At 39.7% G+C, this 18035-nt stretch overlaps 1 protein-coding gene and 5 non-coding genes across 17 annotated transcripts in view; 1 reads left to right on the top strand and 5 right to left on the bottom strand.

Annotated features, from left to right (window-relative positions):
- LOC127376541 (LIM domain-binding protein 3) overlaps positions 1 to 18035 on the top strand; it is a 59601-nt gene that overhangs the window by 18060 nt on the left and 23506 nt on the right. For 8 of the 12 annotated variants that reach the window (XM_051423554.1, XM_051423547.1, XM_051423561.1 and 5 more), the window contains 3 exons: positions 9570 to 9721; positions 15172 to 15244; positions 16659 to 16825. In XM_051423554.1, coding sequence (XP_051279514.1) covers positions 9570 to 9721; positions 15172 to 15244; positions 16659 to 16825 — 392 coding nt within the window. The remainder of the gene's footprint in view (positions 1 to 9569; positions 9722 to 15171; positions 15245 to 16658; positions 16826 to 18035) is intronic. The other 4 variants (XM_051423620.1, XM_051423595.1, XM_051423579.1 and 1 more) reach the window with 1 other exon arrangement.
- trnat-ugu (transfer RNA threonine (anticodon UGU)) lies at positions 311 to 384 on the bottom strand. The gene has a single exon. It is a non-coding gene; the product is annotated as a tRNA-Thr (tRNA).
- On the bottom strand, positions 2075 to 2148 carry trnat-ugu (transfer RNA threonine (anticodon UGU)). Its single transcript has one exon. It is a non-coding gene; the product is annotated as a tRNA-Thr (tRNA).
- trnat-cgu (transfer RNA threonine (anticodon CGU)) lies at positions 2779 to 2852 on the bottom strand. The gene has a single exon. It is a non-coding gene; the product is annotated as a tRNA-Thr (tRNA).
- Positions 3109 to 3182, bottom strand: trnat-agu (transfer RNA threonine (anticodon AGU)). The gene has a single exon. It is a non-coding gene; the product is annotated as a tRNA-Thr (tRNA).
- Positions 6234 to 6307, bottom strand: trnat-cgu (transfer RNA threonine (anticodon CGU)). The gene has a single exon. It is a non-coding gene; the product is annotated as a tRNA-Thr (tRNA).

The following is an 18035-nucleotide window of genomic DNA, read 5'->3' as shown; positions in this document are numbered from 1 at the left end:
AGAAAACTGTCCAGTTTTTTTTAACTAGTCACCAAATTCCATTAAAATATAGGTCTACAAGAAAAGTTTCAATTAAATTGAGTTAAGTTTTAACAGACGGCAAAACATCTGTTCTGTGCTGTAATCAGCTGGGATAAAACAGAAAGTATATGCCACGAGCATCTGCCTGCATCAGCAATTTTACTTTTATTCATAGTTATTAAATCTGCACATTAATGAAGGCCTGATCAGGGACTGCCTACCTGGGCCCATTGGTGAGCTGCCACCCATGATACAATCTCTATATCGTGTAAAGTAAATGAAGTTAGAGAGGCACTGCTGGGATTTGAACCCAGGATCTCCTGTTTACAAGACAGGGGCTTTAACCAACTAAGCCACAGTGCCACTTGCTCACCACACAGTGCTTTTTTCTCCATAGCATTTATTTGACACCTGTAGTTAATTTAATTCAGACCATATGGAGGAGTTTCTAAAATCAAACACCTTTTATCTTGTGACCTCTTACAATTAATCATTAATCATTTCACAACCCCTCAGCTTTATCTTGTGACTGGAAGGGCCCGACCCCTAGGATGGGAGCCACTGGGCTAACCTAGCTTACTGTATATGAAGTACAATAAAGAAATCTATGAATATTTGTAGGGCCATTTTTCTGATCAATGAGTACTTTTACTTTACTCATTTTAAAGGTTATATATTCAAAATTTACTTGCCACCAGATGCCACACTACAACACCAGCATCTCAGACCAAAACAATAGGACATAAACAAATATAACTCACATAAAAATGTCTTTGATAGTCTTACCACAGTCTTTACAAAAATCACCAACACTGGCTTGGTTGAAATAAACCCTTAATTCACCACATTAGATGTGAAAATGTTTGTGAAAAGGGCTGCAATTGTTGCAGCGTAAGGTAATGTTAATCCTTGGAAACGCCAGGCAAGACGTTCACTAAAAGTTCATGTTTCACCAGACTCCATAGACAAAAACAGTCATTTTACTTTGCATATCATCATAACATACTGACTTCATTCAAAGTGGACAGAAACAAAATAAAACTCACCAAAAACTACTTTTAGTCTTTCCACTGTTCCAACAATCACCAACTCAGCTGCACACGGAGCAGAGCAGCTATGTGACAAACAACAGAGAGGCTGCGATAGCAACACAGACAGAATGTCAATCTCAAAGTATATTTAACTACAAATACTTAGTACTTAGTGGACCCTTCATGATTGTAAGAAAGTTAAACAACAATTACTTTGTTGCCGTGCAAAAAACTACAGCTGCCATGAACATTTTAGCAGCGCAACAGCATGAATTGCATCTTAAAAACATCCTTATGATATCTAACAAAGCTCTCTTCTAATGTCATTGTTTTTACTTTATAGCGCTAACCTGATCTGTCTGCTGCTCATATGGGAGAGAGGTTGGATTCGTGGAGGCGCTGTGGCTTAGTTGGTTAAAGTGCCTGCCTAGTAAACAGGTTTTCCTGGGTTTAAAACCCAGGAGTACCTCTATAAAGTCAACACTATGTTGATTCCCCATGTCTTCAATTTCCTGGTCCTGTCTCCTCAACCAGCTGTTCCTAAACCTCATCCTTTCCTGTTTGAAAAGTCTGAAGCAGCAGCAGGAACTAAGTTTTTGTACCTGAAGAGAATCTGGAAGTAGATGTGTACATGGAGTTTGTGAAGGTGAAGAGGAGTTCTGCATATGTGCAGAATGTGTTATAAAGTGTGTATGGAGTGTGTGAAGTGTATGTGGGTCAGTGTGAATGGCTCACAGTGAAAGTAGGCCACTTTGCAGCCTGGACAGGCCTCACATTGTTCAAGCTCAGTGAGCAGCCTCCTGAAAGACAAACTCTACAAACATTTGTTCACATTAATCCAGCTGGTTGTGGTGAAATAATCTGGAAGCTGAGCTGAGTGACCCTGAAATCAGCCGAGTCAGCAAACCAACACAAATAGTGAAAAGCACAACAGGAGGCTTTAACATGATGCAAGAGGGCTCAATGCCACTGTGTGAACAGAATCTTCATTGGCAGCACTGAGTTAAAGCCCATCTCTAAGCAGGCACTGCTGGGATTTGAACCCAGGATCTCCTGTTTACAAGACAGGTGCTTTAACCATCTAAGCCACAGTGCCACTTCTTTCTTTTCTTAGCCACTGTCCAAAGGTTCCTTGAGCAAGGCATTCACCAAGATCCCCATGGTTACTGGCCACTGTATATTGTTTGTATTACATCTGCAAATATCTCACTAATAATGGTTTAAGAGAATCTGTTGACTAGTCTTTTGGTTGATTATACTGTGTACAAAATGTCATCAACTTAAAATATAAAATTCTCTTCCCCATTTCCCAAAGAGCCCATTTTGCTCATGTTTCTAGAGTTACGTGTTTTAATGCACACGTTAAGAATTGTTAAAATGTATATTTCTTCAAGGGAGTTTGGTGCAGGGAGCTTTTAGTGTAATTTAAACTCATAAAATGTTTTTTTTTAGCTTTTGTCCTTTATTTCTTCCCTCAAATATGTCACATCCATGTAGTGCAGCCCCAATTGCCCGTGATCATCTACCCAGATGAATGTGGTTTTAACATGAATTTTCCTATGCTGACATTGTTGTCATGGCAACATTAACTGCACAGATACAGAATGTGTTTTGTTTTCTCAAGTTCACAACTTTGGACTTGGACAGTTTTCTGTAAATGTATCAAAGACAAGAGGAAATGGATTACAGTTTGGGAGACTGTTCTGTTGGAGAGTTGATTTGTCTGAGGCCCTGCTGGGATTTGAACCCAGGATCTCCTGTTTACGAGACAGGCGCTTTAACCAACTAAGCCACAGTGCCTCTGTGATCTGATTCCTCTCTAATATCCAACTTCCAATCATGTAAAGACATTTGTAAAATGATGATGATCAATGATCAATGTTCATTGATCAAACAGGATGTCTCATGCATTACGTTCTTCCAGTTGGTTCAAACTGTCGATTTTCCTCCAATCAACCCATAAAGTTGCTTTGGTTGAAAATGTAGCATGCAAGTCTTTAAACTAGTATTTTGGTGATGAGGGCAGCTTCTGTGACAAAGAAATTCACAAGCCATCAGGCACTGCTGGGATTTGAACCCAGGATCTCCTGTTTACTAGACAGGCGCTTTAACCAACTAAGCCACAGCACCACTTGTCACCCTCCTCCTCCATTTCTTCATTCTTTTGTTTCATTTCCAAACAAGCAAGACAGTATTTTCTGCAAAATGTCACTAAAACTCTGTTCTGCAGTTAAAAGCCCTCAAGGTTTTTGATTTGGACTGACAAAAAGAAAAACTAATTGTTGCTTAAAGGAACAGTGTGTAGGGTTCAGTGGCATCTAACAGTGAAGTCACAGATTGCCACCAACTGAATACCACTCAGCCTTTCCAAGTGTGTAGGAGAACTCAGGAAAAACTTAAAAGTCCCTGTCTACAGTCAAGATAAAGAGTTAAAAGCAACCTATAGGGAATAGACCAAAAGGGTAGGATGGTATATCAGTTTCAAAACATAGTGTAATAATGTAATGGAGGGACTGCTGGGAGGCACTTTAACCAACTAAGACAGCAGCACCTTTGTGTTTTAAAATTTTTACTCAAAAATTAAACCATTTTTTTTCACATATATAGACTGGAGGTAACAAGTAAGAAAGAAACAAACAGGAAGAAACAGAAGGTGGTTGCAGTGATATTTAATGAATCAATCTAATATTGAATGTCAAAATCTTCCTCTACAGAGTAAATAGTAACTGCTACTGTCAAACAGTTGAAGATAAGATAAGTAAAAAGTCTTCAGAAATGGAAATACTCACATAAAGTATCAGGAAACACAAGGTGAAATATTACACAAACATAACGACTGTGTATGAGAGTACTGTCAATGTGTTACAGCAGTGGAGGAGGGAAGCGCCTCACTGCTGACTGACCCATCTTGATTGTATCTCCTGAAGCCTGGTGCATTGTGGGAAACAGCAGATAAAAGCACTCAACAGCTCTTTGTGTTTTCAGGCTCTGCAGAGATTTGAGCTGACGTACCAGCATTCGTGTGTGTGTGTGTGTGTGTGTGTGTGTGTGTGTGTGTGTGTGTGTGTGAGTGTGTTGCACTGTAATCCAACCACAGTATCCCTTGTCTTACTGTTGCCGTGGAGATATGGGATTGACCAAACACATAAACAGCTTTTTAGTCATGTTTTTGTTCGTTACTCAGTGATTTTAGAGATTTGACTGTTGATATCAAAGTCTCTCATAATGTTTCTCCTTACGACCAGAAGTGTGTGCTTTTCATTTATGCATGAATCTCTACTCAAGCCTTACAAACTGTTGGCTAGTTGGTTTGTGTACAACACAAAGAGCTGACAGTTACAGGAAGATTCTGTGTGTTACAAACTGTGTTAAAAACCCCAGATGACACCAAAACATGCTCCTAAAACCCGAATAATATCGGTATTTCCCTGGTGTATTAATCTGAAAATGCTCCATTAAGAATAAAGCCAAATTTGGGCGCTGAGTTACTTCAGTCGGCTGGCGACCCATGTACGGAGTTCCTGCAGCAGGCCGGGTTCTAATCCGACCTGTGGCCCTTTGCTGCATGTCATCCCCTCTCTCTCTCTCTCCCCCTTTCCTGTCTATCTTCGGCTGTCACTATCAATAAAGGCAATAAAAAGCCAAAAAAATAACTTAAAAAAAAGAATAAAGCCAAATTAAGAATATCCATGCTGTATACATAACTTATCAAATGTGAAATATTATCAGATTCTGAATAATGGAAATTAGTATGCATGTAAAACTTAGTCATTTATGTTCCTCTCAGGATGAACTTAACTGACTTTACTTGACCTTTCATCGCCTCACCACTACTACTACGACTTGAGGTACAGAGTGGTATTACATGACAAGATAGGCCGGGGTTTCTGGTCAGTTGTCACAGGTACAAAGAAAAAAGCTTGATCAGGTTTATTCCTAACCAACAGCTGATTAACCCAATTTCCTGTGGGACTCTATTGACAGGATGTGATGTCTTTTGCCAGGTGCTGTGGTTTAGATGGTTAAAGCACCTGTCTAGTAAACAGGAGACCCTGGGCTCAAATCCCAGTAATGCCTAAGATTGGGGGATGTTGAACTGTAATTTGATTGTTCCCTTGTTTTTTCCCCCTTTAAATGTTCATTCTGATCAACATTTCTGAACTGTCCTTTTTGTCATTCTCCAAAAGTGACACTGCAGTGAGGATTCCATCAACTGGTTTTGTTGGGATAGACCTGCTCCCTCTTCCTTTTCTGTTTCTGGGAACATTCAACCATCTCCTACTATACTAGGAATCTGTTTGCAGAACAGATTTTTATTTTTACGAGATTTTTCTCCCACGGGGGATCAATAAAGGAATAGCTCATCTTATTTTTGCAAGGTCATTCATATCCACAACGTTAAACATGAACAGAGTGTGACACAGCAGTTGCTGGTATTTCCAGTCTCATCCTAACAGGCAATTTGTAACTATGGATGTCACAATACCAAAAATGTAGTAGTTGACCATTAAAATTCCAAGATTCTTGATACGATAACACTCTCTTCAAGTACCAGAGACAGACAGCAGAGAGTGTTGATGAAGGCTGCACTGTGCATGAAAGCTTCGTGAGCACCTGTACAGATGCACTTGTTGCCCTCTTAAAGGCATTCTTCTTCTTTCTATGGCACTGAATGGCAGACTAGAATACTTGTAGATGTATATGCTGCCTGTCAGACCTGGAAGCATTGTATCCCCGGTGCTGTAGGGAAACAAGTACTATCATACGGTGGCCGACAAGGGCAAACGCGCTGCAAACGGCAAAACGCTGCAAACACGGGAATGATGCAAAACCAAAAACACACAAACATATAAAACAAATGCAACAGAAAAACGCAGCAACAAAAAAAATGCTGCAATCACAGACATGAAGCAGAAACAAAGACTAGCAGCATTTCTCTCCTGCAGTTGTTTTGGGGTTTTGTGTGTTTTTGATATTTGCAGCATTTTTCTTTGGTATTTGTTTTGTGGGTTTGTAAGTTTTTGCTTCTGCTTCGTTTCTGTGATTGTAGCATTTTTCTGTTGCTGCGTTTTTGGTTTTAGATCATTCCCGTGTTTGCCCTTGTCGGCCACTTCTCGGGACAACCCCCTTTAATCCTAACCACAGTCTTAACTGCAACATAACTTACATTTTCCATGTAAGAGGCACTGCCGGGATTTGAACCCAGGATCTCCTGTTTACGAGACAGGCGCTTTAACCAACTAAGCCACAGCGCCTCATGACCTGTTTGTTTTCTCTAATATTCAAGTTCCAATCATGTTAAGACATTTGTAAAACGATGATCACTAAGGCTGAAGCATTATGTTCATTGTCTTAGATCAAACAGGATGTCTCATGCATTACGTTCTTCCAGTTGGTTCAAACTGTCGATTTTCCTCCAATCAACCCAAATTGTTGCTTTGGATGAAAATGAAGCATGTTAGTATTTTGGTGATAGATGGGGGCAAATTCTGTGACAAAGGAATTAACTGTCAATTCTGCCCCGATGGGATTTGAACCCAGGATCTCCTGTTAGACCGGCATTCTAACCAACTAAGCCACAACACCTCATATTATGCTATCACTGATACACTGAAGGCTCCTTCAGCAAGGCATTCACCAAAACTAGCACGTTACTGATGGCTGTGTGGCTGTGAATATGTCCTCAGTGAAGGAACTGTTCCAACTGGAACTGGACCAGTAAGCTGAGTAGTGTGTGAACTGGGACTGGCTCCCTGCTGTCTGTCACTGTCAGTGGCAGCTAACAGCTCGTCTCCAGGGGGCGATGTTTTATTCACACCCATTTAGCCCCATACAGTGAAAATCTATCTGCTTTCTAACATCATTACAGCCACCCTTATTCACCTCACCTTTCTTCACCTGCTCTCTCATCCAGGTCACATAAGCAACTCCTATGGGTGGAAAAAGAGAAATGATGGTGGAGAAGGTATGAGGAAGACAGAGCAGAGAGGGCCAGGAGGGATTTTTAGGAGTAATTGGAGTGAGTGGATGTGACTCAGCAGGGGTTAGCAGTGTATGGACAGCTGTCCAGGGTTTAACACTCAGGCATGAACACTTGTGTCCTGTCATTGTGTTTGAGGCGCCACAGAGGCCTCGAGGTTACAGTCCGGTCCTGTAAGTGAAAGGTCACAAGGTCAGCCCGTTCAAATGCAGCAATGTTTCCATCAGCAGCCGTCTGTCCTGCTGAGGTAACGTCTGAAGTCTGCACGAACCGGTGTTGTTGATCTGATGATTGAGTGGATGAAAGTTATCTCTTTTTTTTAAAGAGGTTCAGAGTCTAAATCCCACACACACAGTTTCATGCTTTCAGCTTTCTTAATGTAAACCCCCACTAATCACTATTTTTAGCCATGCTATTTTTAGCATGACTATGGGTGGTAGTGGTAATCTGTCTGTCCACCACTTTGGTCCAGTCTGAAATAGCTCAACAACTATCTCATGGGTTATGAAGTGTACAGACAATTATGATCCCCAGTGGATTAATCCCTCTTACTTTGATGATCATCTGAGTTTTCATCTAGCGCCATCATCCGATCAGAATGTGTCCAATAGACCTTTTTTGTGTTTGTAATCAGCGATTGACCATGGATCTATAAACAGAACTGGATACAGAGGAGGTGGCGCTCTGTTCATCCCAACTAAAGCTGCTCAGTGATGCATGAAGCCAAAAAAACATTTCCTGCTGTAAATAAATGACCAGGATGAATGCATACATGCGCTCCAGGCTGGTTACATTCCTGTTTAGCCCTTGGTTAACTTGGATGTGGATAACATGATTTAATCGTGTGGATCGTCTATACTTTCAAAATTTTATTGGACTGAATGGTTTAAAATTCTGATTTCATTTTGTGGGGATTGTGAATCTCAGAAATCCACCAGTTTACAGCTGCTTCTTTCACAATGTTACCTTTTTTATGTGTATGTGTATGTATTTTTGGGCCAGTGTGCGTCATGTGACAGATTGTCAGATTGTCAGTCTGTCGCTCTTCCCGGGGGCCTTGGCGATGATGTATTTCATGGGCGTAGACTAATTGATGTCAGAAAGAGACACCAGTCTGCTGTAGCTAGCGCTGTAAAGTTAATAGCAGTGCTTGCACAATCGTAGGCATCAGCCCAAACAGTGACATGACATACGGAGGACTGAACCCTGAAATGAACACTGAATGCTGTAAAATTAATTACAATCATATTTAGAATGCCTTATTATATCTGTAATGTCCCTACGCCACAAAGGCACTCCTGCCTAAAAGTAACGCGTTGGTCGCACAGCTCACGTTAGCCAGCCAGCTGCAACCCAGCCACTAACGTTATCCGGCAAAGTAACTTTTAAATGGTATGCTGGCCAATCTACCAGCCAGATCAGCCTCTGGAGTCTAGATCAATTGGGTGAAGTTGTGCACTCGTATTGCGGGGTGGTTTTAACCAAATACCTGCAAAACAATTCTGCACTCGTATTGCGGGGTGGTTTTAACCAAATACCTGCAAAACAATTCTCAGCTGTACTCACTGTTAATAAGCTACAACCAGTTACAACCAACTAACGTGGTGAACATGGCAGGCTAAACATTACACACACATTACGGCATGTTAGTATTGTCATTGTGAGCATGCTGACATTAGCATTCAGTCTTGTTCTGTTTTACTTCATTTGTGACTCATTTAGCTAGCCATTAGTTCGAGCAATTCTAACGTGGGCCGTAGGCCTCTAATAAACATATTTTTGTGTGAAACTTTTTTTTTCAGATCACAGGTGAAATTTCAGGCTAATAGGTCACTGGTTACAAAAAGATAAGAGGGAGCACACCCTAAGAAAGCAGCATCTGATTTACAGTGACAGTCAGTGATCTTCTGAAATCATTGGTTTTCTCTCATTTTAAATACATTTCAGATGCTTTCGTTTAATTTTATATATCCATATTTTATATGTGCCATTTTAATATGTTGAAGTTGTTGTTTTTATAACTGTGCTATGAATAAGGATCATGTCCTCGGCATACTCTCTCTCAGGTCTCTGTAAACACCAACAAAACTCCACTGCTGAGGTGGATTTTCAGATTAAGGGGAATTTAGTGTGCAGACATTAATCATTAACGTATTGATTCGTTTTTTTCCCATTTGATGATTGTTTCATGGAAAACAGCGAACATCTTCCACATAGCTTGTCATGATTACGTGATTGAAAGATGCAGATTGATGTGTGCACTGACCTGTGGTCTGTGTTACTGGACATATTTATCACACATGCTAGAAACCTACATTCAGGATGATGACATAAATACATAAAAGGTTTGACTTGTGTCCTCTTTTTGTAAACCAGAGTGGACTTTTTTGTGGATTTGTTCTTGATTGGTTTTAATCAATAAAAAGCCAACCAGTGAACCAAAATGTTCCAAATTTGATCTGTGTGTCCGTCACGTGTCAGATTAAAGATTATTGGAGCAGTAATATCTAAATGTCTTTGTGTTCGTTTTTGGACAGATCACTCCGGGCAGCAAGGCAGCGCAGGGCAACCTGGTGCAGGGTGATGTCATTGTCGCCATCGATGGCGTCAGCACTGAGGGGATGACTCATCTGGAGGCCCAGAACAAGATCAAGATGGCCAACTACAACCTGGCACTTACCATGTCCAAGTAAGGATAGAAACTAATGAGCTTACATTTTGCACATATTGCACAAGAGCATAATTTCCACAGGGGATGGAGAGGGGGGCATCATCACTTTAATCATTTATCGTTTCACTCGTTTAATGGGCAGCAGGTAGTGCTTCAAGAACCTTCTATTCTACACTTAATATTCTCCTAAAGATACTAAAATTAAACACTAATCACAAATACTAAAGCAGTTAAGCACAGTGCTCTTTGTTGTAAAGGTGGAGATGTCATTAAGGGTTGGGAGATTGGACGAATACAACAGTTGTCTGCGATTGGCTGAATTTGTTAGATTTTTTTTGTGCAATTTTTGTCACATCTAACTCGGTGAATTAAGGGTTTATTTCGACCAGTTTGATGATTGGGAATGCAGTACCAATTTACCTGATTTACAGCGTCTCCAACCAGGAATATGACAGACATGAGAGACACAAGAGAATTAGGTTGTGTATCAGAAAGGCAGCGACAGCGTGGAGAGCCTGAATATTTTCACATCCAACTCGGTTATACCAGTGGACAGTGGAAATGATGGTTTTGGTGAGTTGTTTGGTGAAGTGTGCTTTACGATAACTTAACAAGGCAATTCTGAAGGTGTACGGTAGTTAGAATATTTTCTTTCTTAATGTCATTATCTACTGTCCCCTCGCCTTTTGAAAACAAACCTAGGCCCTTAATATTACCTGTTGTATTTAAACCAGTCTGTACTTTTCCCCACAAAAATACAGCATCAGCTGGCTGCCAGTGTTGTGGTAGAAACTGTGTATAGATTAAACTTTGTTCTCCAATCACTTTGAGTAGATACATTTGCACTGATATAGTAAAAATTAATTTGAGTCTAATAGAAAACTTTTAATTAGGTTTGTAACTTCTGTTATAGGATAAGTCCTAAGTAATCAAATTTACTTACTCATTCTTCATGGAGCGTTTGTACATTTTATTGGGCCAAAGGGATAATCCCGACTGGGGATGACGAAGTCCCCTTTTCTGCTTCCTGCCATATGTGAGAGCATTATCTTTCTGTCATTGCATTCAGTGAAACTAACCTAGCGCGGTGGCTGAATGTGGAGAACAGTGAGTGTTTGGGGGTCTAAAGGTGACATGGTGACATTTATTCCTGCCTTACTTTTACTGTTTACCTAGATGGGTTGGAGGGAAACATTGTGTCTCTCCTGATGTCTGCAGCGACTTACTTGTCTTCCTCTTCAGCTTCCCCAACTTCCCTGAGTGACAACAGACAGCTTATTGGTTGGTGTTTGTCAGACAGACATTTATTGGTCATGGTTCTTTGCTCAGCCTGTTCAGACTCTCAGGAGACACAACGTGGTGCAAAGTGAGGGTCATGTGACAGGAGTTAAAAAACAATGTATTTATCCACCTAGTTCTTCTGTGCAGCATCTTTGGCTATAGCTGCTCTTTACAGACACACAACCTGACAACAACACTTCAAGACATACTCACATCAGTTCAACCGACTGTTGATTTACAAGAAATAGCTCAAGTCTCTGCAACCAATTGTAGTTCATCAACAGATAGTTCTAGCCACTGATTAGAGATTGTTCTGTATAGTTACTGGATGCTGATGGATCCAAACTGCTTTGCTGCTACTTTAGAAGAGGTTTAACTAGTGCAATTTCCAATACTGTAGGGAAAAGGGAAGAGATGTTTGCAGATGTTGACATTGGGCTGTTTCGGATGTCACACAGGAGTGAAATAAGAGTCAAATATTCCCTCCCATACCCTGAAGGTGTCTGAAAGATGAGATCTGATACATTCAGGGAGGAAATGAATGTTGGTGCACACAGAGCTAACAGAAGAGTCTCATCACTACAAACCCTCTGGGTGATGAAGACAAGACATTGGACTGAGGATGAGGAGCCTTTGTCTTTTTTTTATGTCACTCATGTTTTATCAGTGGAGGCCTGTGGTGGATTGGAGGGGAAAGAGGTCAGGAAATAGATGTGAAGCGCTGACACACAGCAGGAAATATAATAGAAGCTGTTTGACCTCTGTTGACCTCAACACAATGCAGAGAATACAGTAAAGTCATTTTTCATTTCAGCCACAGTTTTGTTTCCCTCCCGGCACAAAATGATGTCATAAATCTGTGATTGTCTGTAGGTTGGGTTTATTCCAACAATTCCTCCCAACGACAAAATATGCTACAGAAATCTGTCATTTTATTCAGGAAGCGTTTCACTGGTCACCTGCTGTTTTCACTTTACATAAAGACAACATAAAAGCAGCAAAAACAACATGAAATAGTAAAAACACTAAAAACACATCAGACTAAGCTAAACATTAAAAGCAATTTTAAAAAGGTGATTTACTGAAAATTTTGGTTGAAATTTGCAGTTTGGTTGGATAAAAATATGGCTTATAACTGACTAATTTGTATCGTCTCAAACTGCTAATATAGTCATAATCTTTGGATCATTATTTTAGCACATTACACCCTTTTCTCCTAAACACTTCTTGTCAACACAGAAAACATAATTATATATATATATATTTTTTTTACATATTTTCTATTGTACATTTTCATTTTAGATTTATCGACTCATATGGTACTTCTTTCTCTTTTTCCTTTCTCTTACTATGTTTATTGTGACTGTATTTACTAAACAAAATGTGAAAAATTACTTGGCAATAAACCTGACTGAATAATGGTGTTTTAGGTATATTATCAGGATGTAAATTCTCCTCAGGAAGCAGCACTTTCTTTAACTTTCCTGCTGTAATAGACAGCAAATATGTTGTTAGAATCTGAAACTGTGACCGATAACCAGAAGCTGGATGATGTTTGGTGCTTAGTACAGCATCTTGTCTTTCTGTTTTTGTTGCTTATCATCGCTGCTCTCACAGAAATATATTCCATCAGCCCAGCTCCTATCTTTCTTAAGGCCAGTGTATGAATGTTTGCAACTGTGGTAGAATAATAAATGGAGCCTTTAGTGTGCCCTTCTTTCCAGCTTTTATTCCACTGTCTATTCACTTCCGTTTTCCTGAGCAAATCATGTGTCATTACTCCTTTCCATTATTTCTTGACCATGAAGCTCTATAGTCAGTGTCTTGTGACCTCTGACCCTTGACATCCTCCTCTTGTCCTTCTGTCAATTAGCAAACAGATCACAGTGACCCACATACTCAAGGATTTCTTGGATAAAATACAATGCCTGCGTAGTGCTCTCTTAATGCACCCTGATTTTACGTTTACATAACACAATCCTCTAACTTTCAAACAATATGCAGTTTTTACTCAGGAGATGGTTGGCATCAAGCCAGTTAAAATTAAGAGTACATCCAAATAACTATTCCCTTACAAAGAGGACTGGATTCCATCACAAATTGCTACATGAAATCGATTGTAGCCATAAAATGTGCTCCAGAGGTTATGAAAGTTAAGGCCCAATTTTGGAGATATAGTGTTAACCAGTCAGCACATTCTCACTCCCAGCTATGGCAGCTTGTTCAGAGGCCCTAAGATTCAAACTGTAATTGTCCCTGTGGTGTCCGTTTTTTTCACGTGCAGGGCTCCACGGTTAGCAATAATAAATGTGAAATGTCCGGTTAGACTTTCAAAATAAAGCTTGTTGAGGAACATTTTAGTTTAAACTCTTGCAGTTTGATTAAGTTTAGACACAAAAACGACTTGGTTGAGTTTAGGAAAACATTGGGGTTTGGGTTAAAATAAGTTAGTTATGGAAGTTAAGTTACAGGAAACAAACAGCGGTCTCCTGGGTTAAAGCCCTGTTTGTTTGACCCATCCATCCACCACACCGCCTCCATATGTGGACTTCCTTGCTTTTTATATTACGTCACCTGACTTTAATGACACATTAAAACATTGTGCTAGACGGGGACGTCGGGAAGAGACGCTAGAGAGAGATACCTGAGGTGTCATAGTTTGAAGGGTAGGGCCACTGACCAATCTGTCAAACAATAATAATAAGAACAGTAATAATTATTATCAGTGAAATCAAAAGAGGCCCCTCCCCCTAGAGATTATCAGTACCTGACTAAAGCACAAAGGCAGTTATAGCCTAGGTTTTTCTCTCCACCTACTGCTCCTATCATCACAGCTCTGACCCAGTCGCTCTCTTTAAGATTAGCATTTCTAACATTTTAGATAATTATTTTTAAAAAGAAATCTTACCAAAGTGCCTTGGATCAGAGGACTGTAGAAATCAAAAAGCAGAATACGTTTTCTGTCAGTAGATCAAAAGGATCCTGCCAATCCTGTTAAAACAAGGGCGTTGTCTCAATCTCTTTCTTTTGTTCAGAATCTCATTTTTCTTTTACCCCTCAGAATTACTTATCCTTTTATACAGCTAGATCTATGTAGGTGCGATGTGGTCTCTTAAAGGTCCAGTGTGTAACATTTAGAGGATCTATTGGAATATAATATTTATAGGTATATTTGAATTAATGTATAATCACCTGAAAATGAGAATCATTGTGTTTTGTTAGCTTAGTATGAACTGTTTTTATCTACAGAGGGAGTAGGTCCTCTTCTAGTCCGCCATGTTGAACTGGCATGTTTCTACAGTAGCCCAGAACAGACAAACCAAACACTGGCTGTGGATAGGGCCCTACGTGTTTCCATGTGTTTTGCAGTCACCATAAATTCACCTTTGCGGTAAAGCAAGGGAGTTGCAATCTGCAGTTTGATCGCTAGATGCCACTAAATCCAACACACTGGACCTTACAGCAAAATAAAGCACATTTCACCAGAATTTAGCAATATTCTGACCTAAACGGCAGAATAGGGCAATTGTAGTACCAGACCTTAAGATGTTACATAAGTGATGTGAGAGAATTATGGTTACATTTAAGCAAGAAAAGAAAAGCAACGCCTGTCCAAACAGTCCAGTTTTAGTTTTTAATGAATTATGAACTATTTTTCACAACATGCATCACAATGTTGTGAAATGCATTTCAGGCAGAATGCACTCTTTGAACTTAACAGTAGCTAATAGCTAACATCTGTACAGTTACATTCACTGTCTCTCTTTCCATGTCTTTGTTTTGCCAATTTATTTGTTGTAAATTTGGATAATTTTTATTGTGGTAAAAGTAAAGTCTTTTTTTACTTTTCTGTGCAAAATCATCTCACTAGGTATTCATATTGATTATATTGTATTCATATTTTTTTCTATTTACAATGAGTGTGTTTTTCCTTTCCACTGCTTTTGTCTTTTTGTGATCACTGCTCCTCAGAGGTTGAGATCAGAAAGTCAACATATAGAAGAACATGGAGAAGCATCCTTATCTATTTCTTTTTCAGAAACAAATTGTATTGACAAATTGACTTCCTGTAAAATGTTTTATTTGATTCCTCAAACTTTCAGAAAACGTGATGTTAAAGGTACTCAGAAGTCAACAGAACTTTTCATTTCAAGTGTGAATCATCGCCTCCGTTTTTCTTCCTGCAGGTCGAAGCGTCCCATTCCGTTGTCCACACCGAGAATCGACGCCTCTGCTATTCCCATGATCCCTCACCAACAGGTAATATACCCATAATGCATTTCTAGTGTTGCAAACTGCTGTAGACGCCTCCTGTACTCAAATCCATCCTGGATACTGAGGTCAGACTGATCAGATGTTATCTGGTATTGATAACAATATTAAAGCTTTTTTTTTTACTTTCAATAAAATAATTTATAATTTATCTAATTTGTCCTAAAGAACAGATATAAACTATTTAGTAAAGAGTAAAATAAAGAGATAAATATGCTGGCTAAAATATATTTAGAGAAGCCTCAGTCAGTACAGATATTAACAATAATACACATTTATTAAAATAGTGAAAATAGTTCAGTAGATCACATCAGATTGCTCGATTTGCCTTCATGTTTTGATCGTTTATATTTTTCTCCTCAGTATCGTGTAACTGCTGCAGATTCATGCAAATTTGTATTTTGTTTCTGAAGCAGCTAATTATGGAGTTGCATCAAGGCTGCTGGGTTTTTTAGGCACTGCTTCTTTAAATTCACAACCAGCACATGTATAGATTTATCCTCTCTCTGTAAGCATCACAGTCTGGACAGTTCAGGCTGGGAAACTGGCCAAAAGTGAAAGCGTTCTGCTCTGCCAAGAGAGTAAACAAACAAAAAGCTGGATGAATGAGGGTACACACACTCACACATACAGTGGACATTCTCTCTCTGAAGGGCAGATGAATCTGTCACACTGGTTCAACACAGTGAGTTGTCTCCTCCTGGTGGCTGCAAGAAGAAAGATCTATGTTGTCCCGATACATGCAGTAACGCAGATTGTTGGGTAAATAGGTCCAGTTTTGATGGACTCCATAATAGCTGACACACTCTGATGCTTGTTCAATTGGAAACCTTTCAAAAGCCACTGGATGAAGACGTTTGGCTATCAAAATAAAATGACCAATATCTTTAATCTCTGAAAAGATGATGTTTTCTGTATATGTGTGTTTCACCCAACAACAAAGATATACAGACTTTGTTTATTTTTCTAATTAAATACATTTAGTCATTACATTAATCTTAATTTTCAGCTTTAACCACTAAGAGATATTGATAAAATACTGATAATAATTATAATTTATATACATTTTAAAAATATGAATGTAATTACAAAAAGAAAACGTTCAATAAATACTATTAATATTTATTTGTAAGTATTATAATGTAGAGCACATGTTATATAACACTGTATAACAATGGGGAGAAAATCACATTTTACCATAAATTGATTTTTTGATTTAAATTTATTTTTTTTAAATACATGAGCAATTGATGAAGAAATAACATGCAGTATGGTCAGTTTTAATTTAGACTAATAAAAAATATATAATAAGACAACTTTTACAGGAGAACTTTATATTTATAGTTCTCTGCTCCCTCCCCGTCCCGTCTCCTCTCCCCTCCTGCTCCATCCTAAACCTCAGTCAGCGCAGGTCAACGGCCGACTGTCGGCCTGCAGTGCCTCCTCCGGGCCTGTAGAGGCCGACTCTCCTGGGGGGAGAGCGAAGAAGCAGTATAACTCACCAATCGGCCTGTACTCAGAGGAGACTCTGAGCAAGATGGCGGCCATTCAGGCGGGTCGGCCTGCGGGGTACGTAGACACGAGGAGGCCCAACGAGACGCTTAATAAAGAAGTGGAGGAAACATAGCAGGAGTTTCACAAGTGTTTCTCAGAGGCAGAGCTGCTCTGCTGATAGACGGATAAAAGTGATCCCCTAAGCACACACACTCTGATGGTTTAATTTAGTTGTATCTCCATCATATTCTGAGAGGAGCTGCTCCTCAACCCAGTATCACAGGAGAGCATGCAATAATAATAATAGAGGATACAGTGCCTAGATGTAAAACGTACACACTTTGATCAAGCTGCGGTACCAGCAGGGAGCAAGCGTGAACCAATCGTGCTGTCACTCATTGGTTTGTGGAGTACCATTTTGAAGCCTTGAGTTTGGCACTGTGGCCATCGCCATGTTGGTTTTTCAGCAGCAGGGCCATACTGCGAGTTGAGCTACTCTTAGTTACAACTTGTCCATAGCAAGAAACAATGGAAGCTCGCCTGGTCCATTGACAGTATATATAGACACAGCTTCCAGGTCTGTGAAGTGAAGCTAATGCAGAACAATGCGGTCTTAAACCTCCCTTCTGTGCAATGGCCAGCAGGGGGCAGCTCCATGGGCTGCAAAAACAGCCCGATAGAACTGAGCCATATGGAGAAATTAGTCTACTTCTCACTTGATTTATGAGCTCAGTAAACAGTTTCCTAACAATTTATGGGAGTTCAGCAATGCAGGCAACCCACAGTGTCTGTAGATAAAAACACAACAATTCCTATATTCAGGTGATTAGACACAAATTAAAACATACCCATGCATATTATATTCCATTTCTATGGGTTTTTGGCTTTGTTCAGCACTACCAATGATGTTTTCTGTCCTTACACAGCAGCTCTACCTCTGAGATTCCAGCTGTCTTTCAGCAACATTATCCTGCCATGTTGACCGACACGTCGAGTACAGACTCCTCTGAACGTCTTCTCTGTTGAACTTTAACAACGAAAAGAAGGAGAAAAGTGGGCACATCAGAACATTCAGTGTCTTAAAGTCTCCAAAAAATAAAACCAGGGCTGGATCTGCGGATAACAAATAACTAAAAACTTAAGTATCACTTAAATATTTCTACACTGTGGTATTACTACTTTTACTTTTATCTAATTTTTTCACCACTGTGAGTGTTGGTGAGGAGTGAGGAGGATGATCAGGCAGCTCAGCCAAAAAACACTGTGTACACACACACACACACAC

The sequence above is a fragment of the Dicentrarchus labrax genome, unplaced genomic scaffold (genome assembly GCF_905237075.1).
Source record: "Dicentrarchus labrax unplaced genomic scaffold, dlabrax2021, whole genome shotgun sequence".
Classification (NCBI taxonomy): domain Eukaryota; kingdom Metazoa; phylum Chordata; class Actinopteri; family Moronidae; genus Dicentrarchus; species Dicentrarchus labrax.
This window is presented reverse-complemented; position numbering and strand designations above follow the sequence as displayed.